This window comes from Uloborus diversus, chromosome 4 (assembly GCF_026930045.1).
Source record: "Uloborus diversus isolate 005 chromosome 4, Udiv.v.3.1, whole genome shotgun sequence".
In the NCBI taxonomy this organism is placed as follows: Eukaryota; Metazoa; Arthropoda; class Arachnida; order Araneae; family Uloboridae; genus Uloborus; species Uloborus diversus.
The window spans coordinates 92,200,980-92,219,692 of record NC_072734.1 but is presented as its reverse complement, the minus strand read 5'-3'; the positions used below and the strand labels follow the sequence as shown (position 1 = coordinate 92,219,692).

General features: G+C 32.3%; 1 protein-coding gene across 1 annotated transcript in view; it reads right to left on the bottom strand.

Annotated features, from left to right (window-relative positions):
* Positions 1-18,713, bottom strand: part of LOC129220707 (next to BRCA1 gene 1 protein-like) — a gene marked incomplete in the record, with an annotated part of 83,705 nt that overhangs the window by 23,239 nt on the left and 41,753 nt on the right. The window contains 4 exon segments of the mRNA XM_054855137.1: positions 1,823-1,952; positions 7,610-7,801; positions 8,343-8,415; positions 15,178-15,295. Of these exon segments, the coding sequence (XP_054711112.1) occupies positions 1,823-1,952; positions 7,610-7,801; positions 8,343-8,415; positions 15,178-15,295 (513 nt within the window).

Below are 18,713 nucleotides of genomic sequence, written 5' to 3'. Positions count from 1 at the left end.
ATGTTTTTAATTTTTTTTTTTTCATTTATTGGATTTTTGTCCTGATAAGAGGGATTTTTTGCAAGGTCGGGGCTAAAAAAAGCCTTGGCGTTTCTATATTTTTAATAGGCAAAACCTTTCTTCTACTAAACAATCAATGAATGGGTTAGCCCCTGCGACTCAAGGTTCAAGATTCGTGAACACAAACTCGTAAAAGTTGCTTACAGCAAGAAAAACTTTTTGCTCCTTGGAAACCCCTTTTCCCATAACTTCTACTCTACAGGACTTTTAAAAATAATTTGGCCACCAATTTTTAAAATCTGCTACATCCTGATCTGTCATGTGCTTTACTTTGAACTTTTTAGAACTTGAGGAGGATACGATAAAATCTTTGTACTGTTGAGGTGTGTAAATGAGGGAGGTGAGGTTAGGCCCAATGAGAGACCATGTCAGCCTTGTTGGAAACTAGAGGCCCAGGCCTTGGGGGGAAGGGGGGGGGGCTGGCGACGCTAATGCAAAAAAAAAAGAAAAGAAACGAAAAAAGGAAAAGGAAAAAAAAAGAAAAAAATGGGGGGAAAAAGAATAAGAGGAAACCTAAAGATTAATTAAAATTTACTCTTTTGATATGAGTTAATTGTTTTCTATCAAGCAGTTTTGATTTTTTCTACCCATCCCCTATTTTTCTTTCTTTACATGCCCACCCCCCCATTTTCCCTTTTTCTTTTATCTTCTTAATTTTTTCTTTTTTTGGGGGCGAGAGGAGCCTGGCGACATAACTGAAAAGGGGCCCTCCTTGGCTCTTTGCAGCTCTGGGTGAGGTGTGGTGGGCAGTTCAAATTGTAGTTGAAGTAATTGTTCAAGGATACAACACACCTCTCCTTGTCAATTCCTACCACTAGAGTCTAGATAAGCAATATTGCATAATCTTGTGTAACCACCATAGACATCGGAAACCAGTTTCTATGGTAACCACAATAATGGAAAAACGTGGAGGAGTTCATTATGAAAAAGGGTCATCTCCCAAAGATGTCTCCTTTTCAAAATGAACGCAGGTGGGTGTCTTACACTGAACTACCGTAGAAAAATAGATTTAAGTCGTTTTCACATGGAACCAATATGTTGAAGTTAAAGGGGTGGAAAACCACCATAAAGTTGAGTTTTTAAATAATATAGAGTTGACTCCTTTTCAAAATGACTGATTCAATTGTAAAGGAAGAAATCCTTTGTGTGAAATAAAAATCTGTGATATAGTGTTTAACAGACTTAAAGTAAGTTTTCCCCTTTACAAGCAGAGAATGTTAGTTGATATCATTAAAAATGTGTTTAATTTTAAGGTTTTACTTTATTTATAGGCTTTTGTTATTTCCTTCTTTTATTCTGCTTTAATGGTTTCCCTTGATCTAGCTCCGCTAAGGGACTCCGCCCTTTGCTCACTGACGATCATCAACCCCTGAAGAGAACTTTATAATCTTATTTGGTTTGCAAAAAGTTAAATCATCTGCTTCGAAGAATTTGATAATAATCCACCTTAGGATTAGAGCAAAATGAAAACCTGGCTCCTCCTCCCTTAAAAATAGAAAGTTAAATCAAAGCACTCATTATTAGAACAATATGAAAATCCTACTCCTACTCGGAGATAAATAGAACTCGACTAAAATACATGAAACAAATATTTTTAAAAAATACTCCAAACTGCACATAATTTATGAGGCAGATAATACATGATTAACATAAGAAACCATGCACACGTACAGACACCCATGCATCCATTAATAGTGATATAGATCTTAAATAAAGTACACACAGACACACAACAAAATTTACAATTCTCACTAATACTAACTTTAGTTGCGTCAGTCCATGCACGAGTACCAGCATTCTGAACCTTCCAAATTTTAATAAAACGTGTAGAGGGAGCTAAAACTGTACCATCAGACACCTTTTCATCACTCAAAAACTTAGCATCATACAACCTAAAACATAACTTAACATTAAAACTTTTTGGCCAATTTACTCTTCATTATTTAGTAAGAAAATCAAACTTTATTATGTAAAATATCAGCTACTGTAATAATTTCATTAGTCATTCACAGACTGCTTGAAAAATGCACAAGACACAACAGCAAAAATAATAATAATAATTCTACTTCACAAACTAAAATTAAAAAACACATTAATTCATGGAATAAATTACATGCTTCATTCAAATTAGATTTCTCAAATTCCTTGCTCACACAAAAATGTAGACGTAGCTATATTACTCAAGTGTTTTTTTTTTTTCAGGAAACTGTGCTGTCTTTAAAAATTTTCAAATGATAAAATCTACGTACAGTACCAACTAAGCCAATCTTTCAGAAATCCTCTAATCAGAAAACTGATGCAACATCAACTAATGCAACAGGGTTCATACTGAATTTCATAAATAAAATGAAGGAGTTTTGGAGGAGTTTTGAAGGAGTAAAATAAGATTTTGAAGGAGTACTAATGGGCTGTCCTTAAATGATGCCACACTTTTTTTTCATTTTATTTGACCAATTTCCCCTTCATCACAAAATGTCACCTTACACTCTTATTTCACCTTACTACTCTTATCACATGTCATATTTTTAAAAACATATTGTTATAATAATTGTGTGATGTCACTTTTTGTCACTCTCTCTCTTCCTCTTGCCACAATTTCATGAACTTGTCTCCACCTCAAGGCATGACATCACTTGTGGATATGGATGACCCTTTTTACAATATCGTAACTGCGATTTAATAAACAATTGTTTTTTAATACAATCACTTAATATAGTACATCTACTTATATATTTTTAAATAGTTAAAAGTTAAATAATAATTAGACAAACTGACTTTTGCTGCTGAGAGTGTGGTGGAGGAAAAAGCAATAATAATAATAAAACTTGAAAAAATAGCGAAGCACAATGTAAACATGTTTTACTTCATTTATGAAATGTCTTAATCATCTAATAAAATTTTCACCTTTAACTTTTACGACTTCTATGCTCAATTTGTAAATCACATCTTTATGAAAAAAATAATTATATGAAATTACTACAAAAAATAGTCCTCATAACTTTGCCCTAGTGACGATGTTAAGTCGCCAATCGAAGTACTTTAAGTCACTGTTATAGAGGAAGTCTACATAGTCTTAAACTCAGACCCCGAAGTGGTTTTCTTAGGGGAAAAGTAGGAAATAAGGAATCAAAAATTAAAAATGTAGGAAAAAAATAGGAAGAGATAGGACTATACACACGTCAAGACGATTGACAATCATTAGTATGAAAAATAAACTGGTGGAAACAAAGATATTAATTACAAAAATATGAAAATAAAATCCAAACTAAGAAACACCTTTCAACAATACAGTAATAAAATTTTTAAGTGTGAAAGAATTAAATGCAGTATAGCAGTCGCAAAAAAAAAAAAAAAATAATAATAATAATAATAATAAAGTTCTTTCTTGGTGCAATAAAACCACTTTTGTTAAAAATTTGTTTTGTGAAAAACGAAAACATTCCTTCGAGAGCATCCATTTATGATTTAAAAATACCAACACTTTCAGCTCCTGTTATCATAAACTATGATACAAAAGCAAAGCAAATATTAAATTAGTTTTAGTTAAAAATAATCAGCAGTTGACATGCATTCTTGCATAAAGAGAAGCAGATGTTTGTTTTTAAAAAAAAGGAAAACGACTGAAAATGCAAAACTAAAATATATGTGCTCTTAAATATGGGACATAAAATTTATAATAAAATAATTAAACTAAATAAATTACAAAATAAGTCAACTAAAGGGTTTGTACTATGTTATGTATTTTTAGCATTCAACATACATTTTTGCTTCAGGCCGTCATTTATGGGGGTCAATTTTTCCCCTCCCTGGCTTTGGAAAATAAAAGCTTAGCTATATAAGTTTGTGCGGTTTTTGTTGTTTTCAGATAAAATTTGCATTCAGTATACATCCTTCGCCAGCCACCTCGGGGGGGGGGGGGGTATCAAAGTGACGAGCTAGTTCTAATTTTAATCAAGCAATAGAAACGAATATTGTTTTGATGGTTTGATAATTTTTACCTTCTTGTTCCAAAATTTTTGTCACAAAAAAAAAAAAAAAAAAAAAAAAAAAAAAAAAAAAAAGAGCTGATGTGTGCATAACATGACTTCCTTTTCCTCCAATTTAATGTCATTTTCTCATTATTGGCAGTTTTAATGTGATTCAATAGTTTACTCTCTAAATATCACCAACAGTGGCCAAATTGAAACCAGATTTTAAAAAATAAATAAAATAAAATAAAATTTAAAAAAATAATCCAAATTTATCGCAAAGTTGGCGATCAAAAGACTGGCGATATATCGCCAAGTGTGAGCCAAATTATAACACCACTTGAGTTTACATCGAAATTAACAATGATTTCCTCGCAAAAGGGGCAAAAGACCCTCTCTGGAGCATCCGAATGCAACCAAAAAGGGAGGTGCACAACTAGACCCTACTACGAGTCTACGTACCAAATTTCAACTTTCTAGGACATACCGAGTTATACGAGATACATACACACATACATACCTACATACAGACGTCACAAGAAAACTTGTTGTAATTAACTCGGGGATCGTCAAAATGGATATTTCGGGTGTCTGTACGTTACTAGGCATATATCCACGTGTGGTAAGGTTGAAAAATAAACTTTATGTTCATTTGGGGGGGAGCAAAATGGAAATTAAAGCCGATTTTTGAGTGAAAATTTTCTCGCGAATACAATACTTCCTTTTTTGTAAAAGGAAGTAAAAAGGAAACATCCATGCATGGTAAATACAATATTTTCATCAAAGACAAAGATCAGTTACTAATGTATCTTTGTGCATAAAAGGGAAGGCATGTAGTTTATCTCAATCCTCACCATACAACAAAAATATTCATTCGTAAATTGTTCACGAAGTTAAGAGTGAAAGGGGAGCACCTGGCATCAAATGCCTGCATATATCTCTTTCTCTCCCACTCCCTTTGGTCAGGCTTACTAAGTACAATTGCTTACATCAGATATGCCGCATCGGTATAATTGCCGCACCCCGACAAGAGTAAGAGTGTCAAAAAATTTTAAATGCTCAGAAATGTCGCATTGTCATAAACACAGCACATAAAAATGATGAGCAACTCCTCCATATTGATGATATATCAGAGTAGAAAATACCCATCATAAAAAGAAAAAAAATTACATATTAGTTTGTGACTCTATCACCCAACTTTTAAAAATGTGAAGAAATAAAAACAAAATATCACATTTAAATTGATTTCCGATTTTTCTCCAAAAATAAGGAACGTTTTGGCCATCCAAATGTTGCCGCTTTTTTTTGCAAATACACTCTTTGCAAGGAAAGAAAATGATATTTTATAGAATTTGTAATCATGTTTACGATTTAGAATGAACAATAATCATATTTATGTACGAAAAAAGTTAGTTTCTGCGATTATTTTGAAGTGGTTCGTTTCTGCGAATTTCTGTTATCTGTCGCTTTTATGTTGTACTAACATCAATAAAATATATACAGTGTACATCATTGTTTTCATTTTTTGCTTCCTTATGTTAATTTTAAGGTTTTACATTGTCTTTCTGTTTAAATAGAGCTCCAATTCACTTGTAATCATACAAAAAATTGGCGAAAAGGAAATTCGGTTATTCCTGCATTTTTTTGAACAATCGGCCGTTTACTTTAATTAAAGCTTCTAATTGACGGGTAAATAATATATAATTGCATCAGAATGTGCCAGTATCTATTTTTTTTTAGTTTCGTTAATACAGTAGGAATGAAGTCAGGGCAATAAAAAGAAAAGTTGATTATACGACGCAACGGCAAAAAAGTCACTTACGAAAATTTTACTTTTAAACACGCAAACGCTGCCGCCACGCCGTTCCTTCCAGAATTTAATGTAGCCAGTCAATAAAAAGCTCAGGATCTGCTTGCTTCTTTTGCTTTTCAAAATTGAAACATGTAGAAAATTATCGGTGTGGCATTGTAAAAATAAGAATCAATGCACAATTAGAAGTGCTCTACTAAAGAAAGAAAAAGTAGGAAAAAAAAGGAAAAAGTAGGAAAATAAGGAGAGAGCGCGAAAAAGTAGGAAAAATAGGAACTCTTCGGGGTCTGTAAACTACAAAAGAAGGAGTTTTGAAGGAGTTGAAACCAAAATGAAAAAGTCTGAACGGCCCTTCTAAAAAAAATCAAATTGAAGGGAGTTTTGAAGGAGCGTACGAACCCTGTGTAAGAATGTTTTATTGCAGTCCCAATCTCTTATTTGACGTTGTCCCTTGTACTGCACCTAAGAAGCTGATGATTTCATTGGTAATATACAATTCATATTACCCACGACATGAACGCTTCTGGAGATGACAAAACCCTAAAAGACTATCAACTTGGTTTAATTAAGCTTTCAAATACCATATTGACAGCTTACACCAGGGGCCACAACCTTTCTGCACTCAAGAGCACATTCTAGAAAACCTGTCAGAAGGCGGGCTCCAATTATTTTTTCATGCTGAATTAATAGTTGGGCAGCATAGTTTAATGCATAAAAATTGTTGATGATCTTGAAAATAAATAATTATTTAAAAATGCATACAAAATCTACATAGTATAAAAATTCTTTATAAAAAAATGTCTAAGTCAGCATGTTTTTTGTCATTGCATTTTATTACACATTGTTTCGTAATTAGAAGGTATGGCAATATTTCAGCTTGTAAAGTAAAAGTCTATGTATTCTTCTGTAAGTTGTGACAAACAGTTATCGAAAACAATAAATCAGAGAAGAGTCAGTCCACGTCCACTGACCTAATTTTTCAAACTGATAGTTCCATTACATTTACTTTGCAATTAAAAGGATTGACAAAAAAAAGGTTTCCAGTGACTCGATGATAATTAACAGTTGAAAAGGCTTTCAAAATAAAATGGTTATATTTTGCAATATAATTCTATCTGTGTTTGAAGCCATGCTGTTTGTAGCTTAAAAAAGTTAACATTTACACAACATTTATTTAAACTGAAATATCTTTATTGACTCAACTGTAAACCAGCTAACTCCACATATTGTCAAAAATAAAGTTGTTTATTATTTCACGCTGCATCAGTAGGAAAAAAACAAGACAAAATATTTGTTGTCTACAAATAGAGAAATTTGTTGCATTTAAACCTGTTAACAGCACAGCGTACTATGCACGTATCATGTTTTCCTTCACTCCTGAAAAGTTACCTATCACAGAATTAGTTGGTTTACAGTCTTAAGCCATTGATATGTGAATTTAAAAGAAGGAAAGAAAAGTTTGTAATCCAAAAGTAAGGATGTGTAGTCCATTGTGTTAAATTTCACAGATCAGTCTGTGTAGTGTATTTATATATAATTGCATAAATTAAAAAATTTGATCAACTTTATATTTTTGGCACCTTTTCAATTTTTGATCAATCATTTGGCGCAGTATAGCCTATTAAGGCTTCTGTGCCAAGAAAACCCCAATAGAACCAACCAATCAGCCCATGTATAATCAACAAGACACATGCAAACATGAAAGATGCAATGAAATTAACTTTCTTTTCATTTATGTTTTATAAGGAAATCGAAACTAGCTGGGACTTACATTCGAGCTTGGCGATTCTTTGAGCTTATTGTGTATATTTCACCCGGTACAGATGAAACCAACTGTTCCAATTTTTGTTTCTGGTACAACTTGAATGCAACTGGATAACGGATTTTCAGAAATACATGATTTTTGTTGTGGATATTTGGTAAGCTTTCACACTCCTGGCACAAGTCAAAATCAGAGCAGTTGCTGAAACAAGTTTAATATTACAAAAAAATAACAGCAACAAGATGAAATAAAAATAAAACTTATCAACATTTCATTTGCCTAAAACAGAAACAACAATAACCAAAGAAAAAACGACTCCATAATAAAAATTTCATTCAATAAGAAAAGTATAGATACATTTTTTAAAAATATCTGACACGGAAGCATTCAAGTTTGTTTGAGGCAGTGATCGCTCCATGAGTCATCGAAACGAAGGTTCACAACATAAATTTGAAAAACTAATTATACAGATATGACAGTAAGCTACAAGTTAATTTTAAAATGTTATTTTTTTAATGATAATTATACATGAAAAATAAAGCAGTAAAAAGGAAAGCGACATTTAGCTGAGAGGTAAATATCAAAAGAATTTGATTAATGATAAGCAACCAAATATGGCAACCTTCTTATTAAGGAGCCTATTAAACTTAAAAAGAGTTAAGCACAATATTTATACGAAAAGATTAACAATGTTTGTTGTAACTAACTTTTTAATATGGATATTCAAAAAAAAAAAACTTACCCACATTTATAACGAATGCCATGAATCAATTGATCGCAATTGTCACAAAAGATTCCATGATGAATTACTTCTCCTAGAATTAAATTTTTAAAAAAATCTTGAAATTGCATACAAAATTACAATTAAAATATTCTATTAACTCTCCATCCATTACTGAATGAAATACTAATGAAGTGACAGAAACAGGGGTGTTTGTGAGTTCATCAAAAAATACCTGAAAGTTTCAAAGCGAGGGGGGGGGGTAATCTTTGGCCCCTATTACTTAAGTGCACCTTTGCCAAAGTATTATATAGTTCTGAGTCAAAATATTGTGTGTGCATTTGATTAAGTTTTTAATGGGTTACAAAATTACTTTTGGGGTGGTGTTATACAAATTATCATGACATTTGTCCATCTTAAGGGATAGGTGTCCATCTTAAGGCTCTTGCAGATATATTTGCTGAGTATTATATAATTTTAAAAAAATGCGGAGGTAGGGAGATAAAAGTATAACCAAAAAAAAAACATAATTCCGTTTTTTTCGGACATAAAAATACCGGAAATACGCCTGAAAATACCGGAAATTCGGTAAAATACTGGAACACAATAAACCCTGCAGAAACTAAGCAAAGTAACTATAACTGTGCAGTTAAAAAGTAAGGGACACAAGGTGCTACCTAGTAGTCTTTAAAAGATGTTCGTCTAAAAAGTACATATTGTTGCCTCAGAGTAACAATCTATATATATATAAAACGCTTATGCGTGGCGCAAAACGAGCCTTTATTTCTTTCTCTCCGTTGGCAACGATCCGCTTTGTTTACGATCGCTGTTTACAAGTGCTGCAGACTCGCTTCTAGCGTTAGATGTCTAGCGTTAGAATTTCGATTTTTGAATGAGTGTTTTCGATCACTTGAATATAATTTAAAAAGAAAAGAGCAGTGTGCTTGGGAGTCTTTAGATGAAAGATTTAAACGCTGATCGGTAAGAAATGCTGCCGATAGGATTAGGCGCGCAAACGCACGCCGTGAACCGCGAATTGCAAATCGAGTGAGTTCTGTAAGTGTTATCAAACATATTTCCAGTATAATCATGCTCTTTACCGGTGAATAGAGTAGAAATGACAGTGATAGTAATGAAACTGGAGAAAAATATTATTTTGTTTTTAAAAAAATGCTAATAATAACACTGATACTTATCTTCGAATGCCACTTATTTTATCCGATAATAACGTGCCTTTTAAATTCAAACGTGAACAATTTCCTGTTAGATTAGCCTTCCCCTAATAACTATAAATAACGCACAGAGTCAAACTTTTGATAAAATTTTTTTTAGATTTGACAAAACCCCTTTTCAAGATTATATGTAAGGCAGATGACAGATATGTAAGTCATTCAAGAGTCATAGTATCTGAAAACCCAGAAATTTTCTTCAGTGTGAAGAGAAGTATTATGATTTTCTTCTCTTTTTCTTTTTGAAATCCTTTGATGTCGAAAGGTTTTCCCTTAACCATAGTGCTTACAAAAATTAAAGTTCCCTGCTTACGAGAACTGCAGAATCAGAGGAAAAATGTCTTACTCTGACTACAGAATTTTTAGAGACTACGACTCCTTTACCCAAAATTAGTCTCACTCTGGCTGTGACTCCTCAAATATTGGGAGAGCTGCAAATTTTGAGAGAAAATTACTGACTCCGTCTCTTGAAATTTTAAACCTTCGACTCTGACTCCTTTACCATAAAACCAGTCCGACTCCACAGCCCTGCTATAGCTTACCACAAAAAGAAGGTGGATGACCTTAATGCAAAAACATCATTTGTAATAGGTTGTTTGTTATTATTTTGGAATAGATAGGATTAGCGAGACCATGCCTCTTACTATTTGGTGCTTTCTGGAAGATTCTACCTATGACAAATAATGTTTCCCTTCAAGGTCATCCGCCTTCTTTTCGTGGTCAAGCTTAACTAACTGCAACCTGTAAATACTGATTTTTTTTTTTTTTGCAACCACATTTTTTTATATACAGTGAAGCACCGCTTATACGTTTTTGAAGGGACTATGAAAAAAGCGTACAAATGAAAAAATGTATAATTTGTAAAGAAAATGTATATTAGACCCTCCAGGGACAATTTAAAAAACGTATAATTGATAAAAACGAATAGAAGAGAAACGTATAAACCTTGCTTCACTGTATTATGCTATTCCACATAGACTAAATGAATTTATTGGACAATTCTCATTGCAAAACATGTCACTTAGTTTTGCAATGCATTGAAGTTAAGAACTGAACAACACTGACAAAGTAAAGCAACAAATTGAATTGTGAAGACCTGAAGAGCGAAACATTTCACATACTTTTGCAATGGCATTGATGTTAAGAACTGAGCCACAGTGGCAAAGTAAAGCAACAAATTTGGAAACCTTATTTTACTGCTAATATGTTTTCACAAAATCATTCTGACCATCTGCTTTATTTATAGTCATTAGGAAGGCTAATCTAACAGGAAATTGTTTACGTTTGAATTTAAAAGGCATATTGCTATCGAATGAAATAAATGGTATCCGAGGTATGAGAAATATTAGCGTTATATATATATATATATATATTTTTGCTACAATAATATTTTTCTGCAGTTTTATAATTATCAGTCTTAGGTCAACCCTTTTCCTCCAGTAAAGTGCATGATTAGTCCGTAAATGTATTCGGAAACACTTGCAAAATTCTCTCGATTTGAAGACGGTATAAATTTGTGCACCTTAGCATATCGGCAGCATTTTTGACCAATCTGCGTTCAGATCTTTCATCTAAAGACTCCGTAGCCCACTGCTCTCTTCTTCGTAAATTATATTCAAGTGCTCTGAATTCCAGAGGCTCAGTGGTAACCCTTCCACATTGCAGGTCCGGGTTCGATCTCCGGATTGGGCATGATTGATTCAGCTGTTCATTCCTTCAGTGGGTCGATAAAATAAGTTCCAAGTATGCTTGGGAACTAAACACCGGGGGTTCCGCGTTAGGCTGACCTCTTAACCGGAACATCTGCCTACCCCAGAGCCCTTGGTTAGAAGGAGTGAGATGGGTACAGTAGGCCTTGGTCCTCATAAGCTGTCGTGCCACTGGATTTGGTTTCTTGACTTTTAAAACACTCATTCTAACATTTTTTTTTACTAAATCACTGCTTTCAGAGAATGTCAGAAGTTGCTTGCTCCTTGCAACTGTTAGACATTTTGAAACATATATATACACATATTTTGACACTGAACATAGTATAGTTAATGACTATGAAATGTTTTTTAGTGTGTTAACATTGTAGGGTTTTTTTTTCGCTGCAATTTCTTTTGCATTCAGTAAATGAAGGAAAGAAAGATTATATTATGTTTGTAATTTTAGTACAAAAATGTTCCTTTACATACTTCTCTCAAAAGATAATGGTATTGCAAACTTTTGCTTTATAATAATCCAATGCACGAGTTGCATGTCAAAGTAATTGTCCCCTTTTAAATGTATGAAAATCATAAGTGTTGTGATATTCATATTAAGAAAAGAAAAACTACTTTTTTTTGATACAGATAAAGCTAGACCAATATTTGGTGACCGGTGAGCGAGCGTAGCGAGCTCGGATCGCGTAGCGATCCGAAGGAACTGCGTAAGCAGTTCCGGGGGTTGGCGAGCGTTAGCGAGCAGGGGGCGATAGCCCCCTAGTAAGACATCTAATCCCAGGAATACACTAAGATATCCTACTGTTGCTGTGAGGAAAACAACATGCATTCACCACTACTTTTTATGACAATAAAAAAAGGAGGGCAAGGTTATTTATTGGTGAATTTTAATTACTATAACATAACTCTTTAAATTAATAGTACTCTTTAAATTACTATAGCACTGCACTGCATGCGAAGTATTAGATGAAATTAAAAGCAGTTTTTTAAAATTTGAAGCATCTATACGAAATCAATGGAAACAAAATGAAAAGGTAATAATAATAATAAAATTTTAGAAGATTAATTATTGGAACATACCTATGCAGAATATTTTCAGCAGCATTCAATAAAGAAATTGCAACACATTTCAAAATTAATAGATGAATTAAATGAATACAATACAATTATTTTCTAAAATACTTATTTATCACAACCTACATTTAACAGCAGCATTTGTTATTAATTTATTAAGAACAAAAATTTGTCGGTTGTATTACGGATTAAACCTGCTGTAAAATCCAAGAAAATATTGCCAATGGCACAAACATAGTTGAAAATATCATGATATTCTTTACATGAAAAATATCTGATATTTTGGCATCTATCTAATATTTTCAATCAACAAAACTAAGTTTTTGAAATTAGTAACTGCAAGCTCCAATCAGTTTATTTTTCTACAGATATTATTATAATACAGAGGGGAAAAATGTTTCTTTCATTATACCATATGTATTTCGTATAATGCATGTTTCAAATAGTGTTAATGTTTGAATGATATTTACAACCATTTATAAAGTGAGATAATTTAATTGATTTAACGGTAAAATTTGAATCAGTCAAATAAATTTTAATCAGTTTCAATTGTGGTACCTCAGTTTTAGCTGCTCCACTTTTTTAAAATCACGTTAGCTACTTCTACAAAATTGTATAATTCAGAAATAAAAAATTATGCACCAGGCAGAACACAAATATAAGACATTTTGCTCCTTTTCTTTTTCAAACTTTTAATTTTTAAGTTGGCATTTTAAATTTATTTTAAAATTTGGTTTGTTCCTAATAATTGTATTAATCCAAAAATCATTACATTATATTAATTGATTGATAAACTGACATATGGATGTAATACTTCATCAATAAATTCTAGTACACTAAATTAAAACCTAACTGGTTTAAATATTTATCAAGATCGCTATTCTTCAAAAATTCCGTCACGATTTTTGAACCGGGAGCAAGAGAGGTTTTAACCCACGACTTAACGGTAAGCCCCTGCTCTACTGCCTTTTTAGCAAGTCAAGCGGCACCGATCATAACGCTAGGATTCGAGGTATTGGTACAGCTGGTAATCGCCGCAATCACTACGTCACCGTTGCTTATTTTGTAATCTTGATTTGCAACTGAATATTTGATTTGCGATTCATTTTTTCTAAATTATAACTTATAATAAATGAATAAAAATAATAAAATTAAATCATATAATCTTGATATTGTAGTTTCAAAAATATATATTTAAAATATCAGATATCATGATACTGTCAAAATAAATATTGTACATATATCACTATAAAGGTTGCTCATAATAATAATAATAATAAAATAATAATAATTAAAAAAAAACTTGCATTGAAAAAGAAAATTCATTGAAAAAAAAACCTGCTTCAGATTTAAAAAGGATTTTTTTTTAAATTTTGATTTTTATCCCAAAAAACTTTTTCACAATGTTGATACAATTCTGCACTTTCTCAGTTCCGACATAATTCAGACAATTTTCAAGTTTGCGCCCGACCGCCAGGCACTAGTACTATTAGAATTTACCTTCTGGGAGTAAAGGTTTGGTTACAACAATCCCTAAGGGTGATTCCAAAATATGAGACTTTTTTAAAAATAAAATATAAAATGGTATATTGTAAATAAAATTTGTGAAACAAAATAGGATTTGGCAAAAAATGTTTTGTACACTTGTTATCAGCAGAGCTAAATATTTACATTTTCACTTTAAAAGTTTTCATGGCTGATTTTCATTGGCTTGGACAGGAAATTCCATGCTAATGACACAATGACATTTAAATGTGGTTATAAATATGTGTAATAATTGCAACATAAAATTCCTCTCCGTAGCATTTAAACATATTGAAGTTATATGCAAATCAGTAAAATAAACATTTTTAATTACAAATTTAGTATGCAAATTATTGTCCATTCTAAAGATATTGAATTGATGCACTCATCTAATGCTTAACTTTTGTTTTCAAAATTTTTCTTTTTGCACAGTAACAGTACTTGCTTCCAAGGAGAAGCTCTTTTTTTTAAAAGACAGTTAGCTTTTTTTAAAAACGAAATATGAATTAATAATCAGCTGTAAAAGCATGTACTTGCTGTAAAAACTAAATACAGGGGACAAACTTTAGTTCTTTTACTAAACATTATAATTTAATTTTTAGAAGCTTATTTTTCGATAAATATCTTTAAATTCATTTAAAATACAGAATGACACTTTTTTTATCTTAAATAAGACTAATACTTCAAAAATTTAGACATTATTTTTGCAATATATAGCTGCTGGGCACATCCATGCTATTGACATTTCAGACTTTTATTATGCTGTTTTAAAATGTTTTTAATTGAAAAGTAAGTAATTTAATAGTTCAAATAAAGAACAGTGTTAGTAATATGTCAAACACATCTTGTATGTTTGAAAACTTCAAGACAGCTTACCAAATTATTTAGAATTCTTTAAAGACAAAAATTTCTCCTACATTGAGAATCACCTACATTGAGAATCACCTTTATATGGATATAAACTGTCATGTAAGAATTAGCAATATGTGTTAAAACCAAAGGCTTGAGATGGTGACCCTCAAACCTCCCTTGCGACATCTCTCCAGGATTTTACATTCACGAGTTTTTGATGTTAATGTCACCTACATGCCTTTGGCTAATATTATACCCATGTAGAAAAAAAAAAAAAAAACTTTGACGAGAAAAAAAAAGAATTATGTATAAATCTTAGGGGTTTTTTTTCCTTTTTTTAAAAATAAATGTTCTTTATCGGTGCAAAGACTTTATAAACACCCTGTATCTCAACTGATATATATTGGTAAAGACTGAACACAAACAAAGAATCTTAATGTATTGAAGAAAGAATTATTAGAAAAGTTTTCTCACTTTGGAAATCTGCACTTTCTTCTTCTGTTTTGAGAGAAGATGTTGACTGCTGACTTGATAGATCATGTGATACATTAAGAATTTCTTCAACTATTTCTTTCTTTATTTCAGCTTTCATCTATAAATAAATGAACTCATGTCAAAAATCAGTCAGTACTCTCAACACATGCCATTGTAATCAGTGCTGTTAGTAGGAACAAATTTTTGCTTTGGCTCTCACAATGAGGTTTGGGGGGATTCAGCAAAGTAAAAGCAGTTTAAAACCAACTTAAATTGTATTTGCATTATTTTTACTGCAAAAAAAGAAATCTTTTAGGAGACAGAGTCCCCCTGCACTCGCTCCCAATCATAGTAGGCTGATTATAGTTCAAACTTTTGGGTAGTCAACTAACAGTGAAAATACAAATAAACGATATTACTGATAGACTATAATTTGGTAACAAAATATTGACTATAAATAATTATTTTTCTTTAATTTATTCAGAGAAAGTCCTTAACTATGCCTCACAGCCCTGTTTGTCAGTTTTATAACTTAAACAGATATGAATGTTTTTCTTTTCTTTAAACATAGGCGTCGGAGCCGGGGGAGCTGGGGGAGCTTGAGCTCCCCCTGGAATATTTCAGACCGGCTCAGCTCCCCCGGAAAAATTCTCGCACAGCAGTTTTCTGTCATACATACCTCAAACCTGATTTCAAAAATGTGATCTGCCTTTTCTAAGAATTTCCACCCAATAAGCAACAAAAACAAGGGACAGACGGAGTGGTCAGTGCACTTGAGTCCATCTTCACCCTTTTTCTCACTGTTTACCCACCTCTTGATTCCCGGAAGAAGATTAACAGAATTTTAGACAAGCTATCCTACCGGCTGCGGAAAAGTGGGCTTTGCCCCGCGGCCTGCAAAAATCAGTACCAGTATCGATAGGGGTTTGCTCCCCACCTTGAGCCCGTGTTTTGAGAGCGGCATCGCAGTTTAGTTCACATTCTTATTAGTTTTGCCTCGCATACCGTTTTTTTGTCGCGTGATCATAAAAAGAATAGTGAGTCAGTTTTGCATTTAAATATGAATAATATGGAAGGTGATACAGACATAACTATAAAAAAGGTTACTAAGTAAGCAACTTGTTCAAATCAAATTATTTCAACTTTCCAGAAACTTATCTCGTTTTAAAATATCTGACTTCTTAGGCACAATGTAAAGATTTTCCAGCGGAGTCCTTTGAAACTGGTTGATTAAAATAAACTAGCAAAATTTTACGTGAAAGTTAAACTAAAAGATCAAGTGGTATTGTTCTTTATTCATTGCAATTATCTACATTAAAAATAAATAAATAAATAAATAAATAAATAAAAAGAACTCGGGGAGGGGGGATCCCCATTTACAAACAAATTTATTTATTTATTTTTTACTCCGTCGTTTATTTCTCTGTTTGATCATTTTCACTCCTTCATAAAAAGTTAAGTCCCGAGCAAAGAAAATTCTTTAAAGATTTCCCAAAAGTCTAATTATGTAGTTACAAAACAATGAACAGTCCTAAACTAATTCTCAAGGGATCATGAACGTACATATATTTCGGGTTTAAATTCTATGTTTCGATCAAAAGGTACCATCAGATCGTAAAAATGTCATTGTTCTAGGATCTATCGAAACCGAAAGTAATCTGTTGCCAGATAGAGAACCCGTAGAGGTCTGAAATAGATATTATTCAACGAATTTTTTATTTATTTTTAATGGGAAATATTATCAAAAGAAACAACATAAATCAGCGGCGTACTCAGAAATTAATTTTGGGGGCGCAAATTATTGCTGTGATAAAAAGCGCAATTTTTAGAACTCTCCCACGGTAAAAATTTTTTTTAAAAAATGTGCTAGTTACTTTATTTCATTTCAAACCGCCAGGGATAGATTTTTTCATGAAGTTATAAAACTGCGAAGATAAATATCATTCAAACAATACTAAAGGAACAAAAATTCACATAAATCAAAATCGGTGAAATTTTCATTATTATAATATTCTTAAAATCTTTCAATGGTTATAAAAACAGTTACTGTGTAAAAATCTGTTTTGAAAGGTGCGAGTTTATTGAAATAAAAAATTTTGAACCTAATACTTCACGAAGTTAGAATTTTTCATATTTTTTGCTCTCCTAGTTTACGATTTTTTTGTCACTTACAGATATATTTTCATGTCAAAATTGTAACTTTTCATTTATTATTTTTCATTTATTAAAAAATCTCCTACAATATTTTAGTTTCTCTCAAAGACTTTTACTAAAATTTATCTGAACAATAAAATATATAACGAACACGTCATTTTAACACATTTCTAACGTTCTGTTTCTCCACCATAATGTTTCATCCTTTTCCCTTTTTCTAGTTCTCAGAAAATAAGAGTCTTCTAAATGCTACTCTGCCGAAGTCCTCCTTTTCATTCAAACTCATTACAGAGCGCCTCAAATTTTGTTTTCAGGACTCGGTTCCCTGAAAATTTCCGAAAGAGAGTCCCTGATTACCTTGTTCTCCAATAACATGGGAAATTAAATAATATTCCGTTTTTGGAAATTCAATTTCAAAAAATTACTCGGCCCCTAACCAGGGCTTGATTACCTTACCGGCCAATTAGACCTGGGCCTAATTGACCTGGCCTAAGGAGCTCCAAATTACCGAAAAAATTATGCATAGCATTACAACTATACGAAGAACTTCCTTAAATTAGAATTTTTATTAATTCTACCAGTAGCGAATTTACCATGCCACAATTTCGAGTGACCCGAAGGGGATTCGTGAATGCATATGATAAATAATTTACATAGTTCTTTGGCCCACGAAAATGAATTCTGACAGGGCTAATAGAGTCTTCAGGGAGCCCTGAAATTATTGCAGGCCTAGGGCCTCACATTTTGTTATTCGGGACCTGCCCCTAACGCTGACAAATATCATCCGCATTCGCGTTTTTTAGAGATTATGATTTCGAAAAAAATAAAGAGAAGGAACCTCTGAACCTTTTCTGATAACACCATTGAAGAACGCTTTCTAGGACAACTTTGAAAGATTACCAGAGTAGAGCCCTAGAACAGCCTTTTCCCCTGACATCATTGAAGATTGTCTACAATTTTGATTTTGGATCTTCAAATTCGAAATATTGGGAGGGAGATGTAAATCGATTTGAAATTCGATCGAGGACAATTCTTCGAGTCATATTAGTTTCACTAGCATTAACAAATATAGTATATAATCCGTTTTTAAGACATTAATTTCGAAAAATTTTCCGGGAAGTTTATTCGTACCATTTCTCCCCTTAATATTCCAAAAATCGCTTAAAAAGTCTTTTTTAGAACAAGAATTTTGAAATTTTCCCCGGGGAAGGTCCCCGGAACTCCTCTATTTATACGTGCTCATCTTCGAGTACTGACCAACCCCCTTTCAAAACCGGAGTTTTATCACCTCATTATCTCCATATACAATGTATTTATTAAATATGATTGAAAACTTTGCTGGGAAAGAGAGAGAGAGAGAAACTAATTTCTTATGGTCAAAA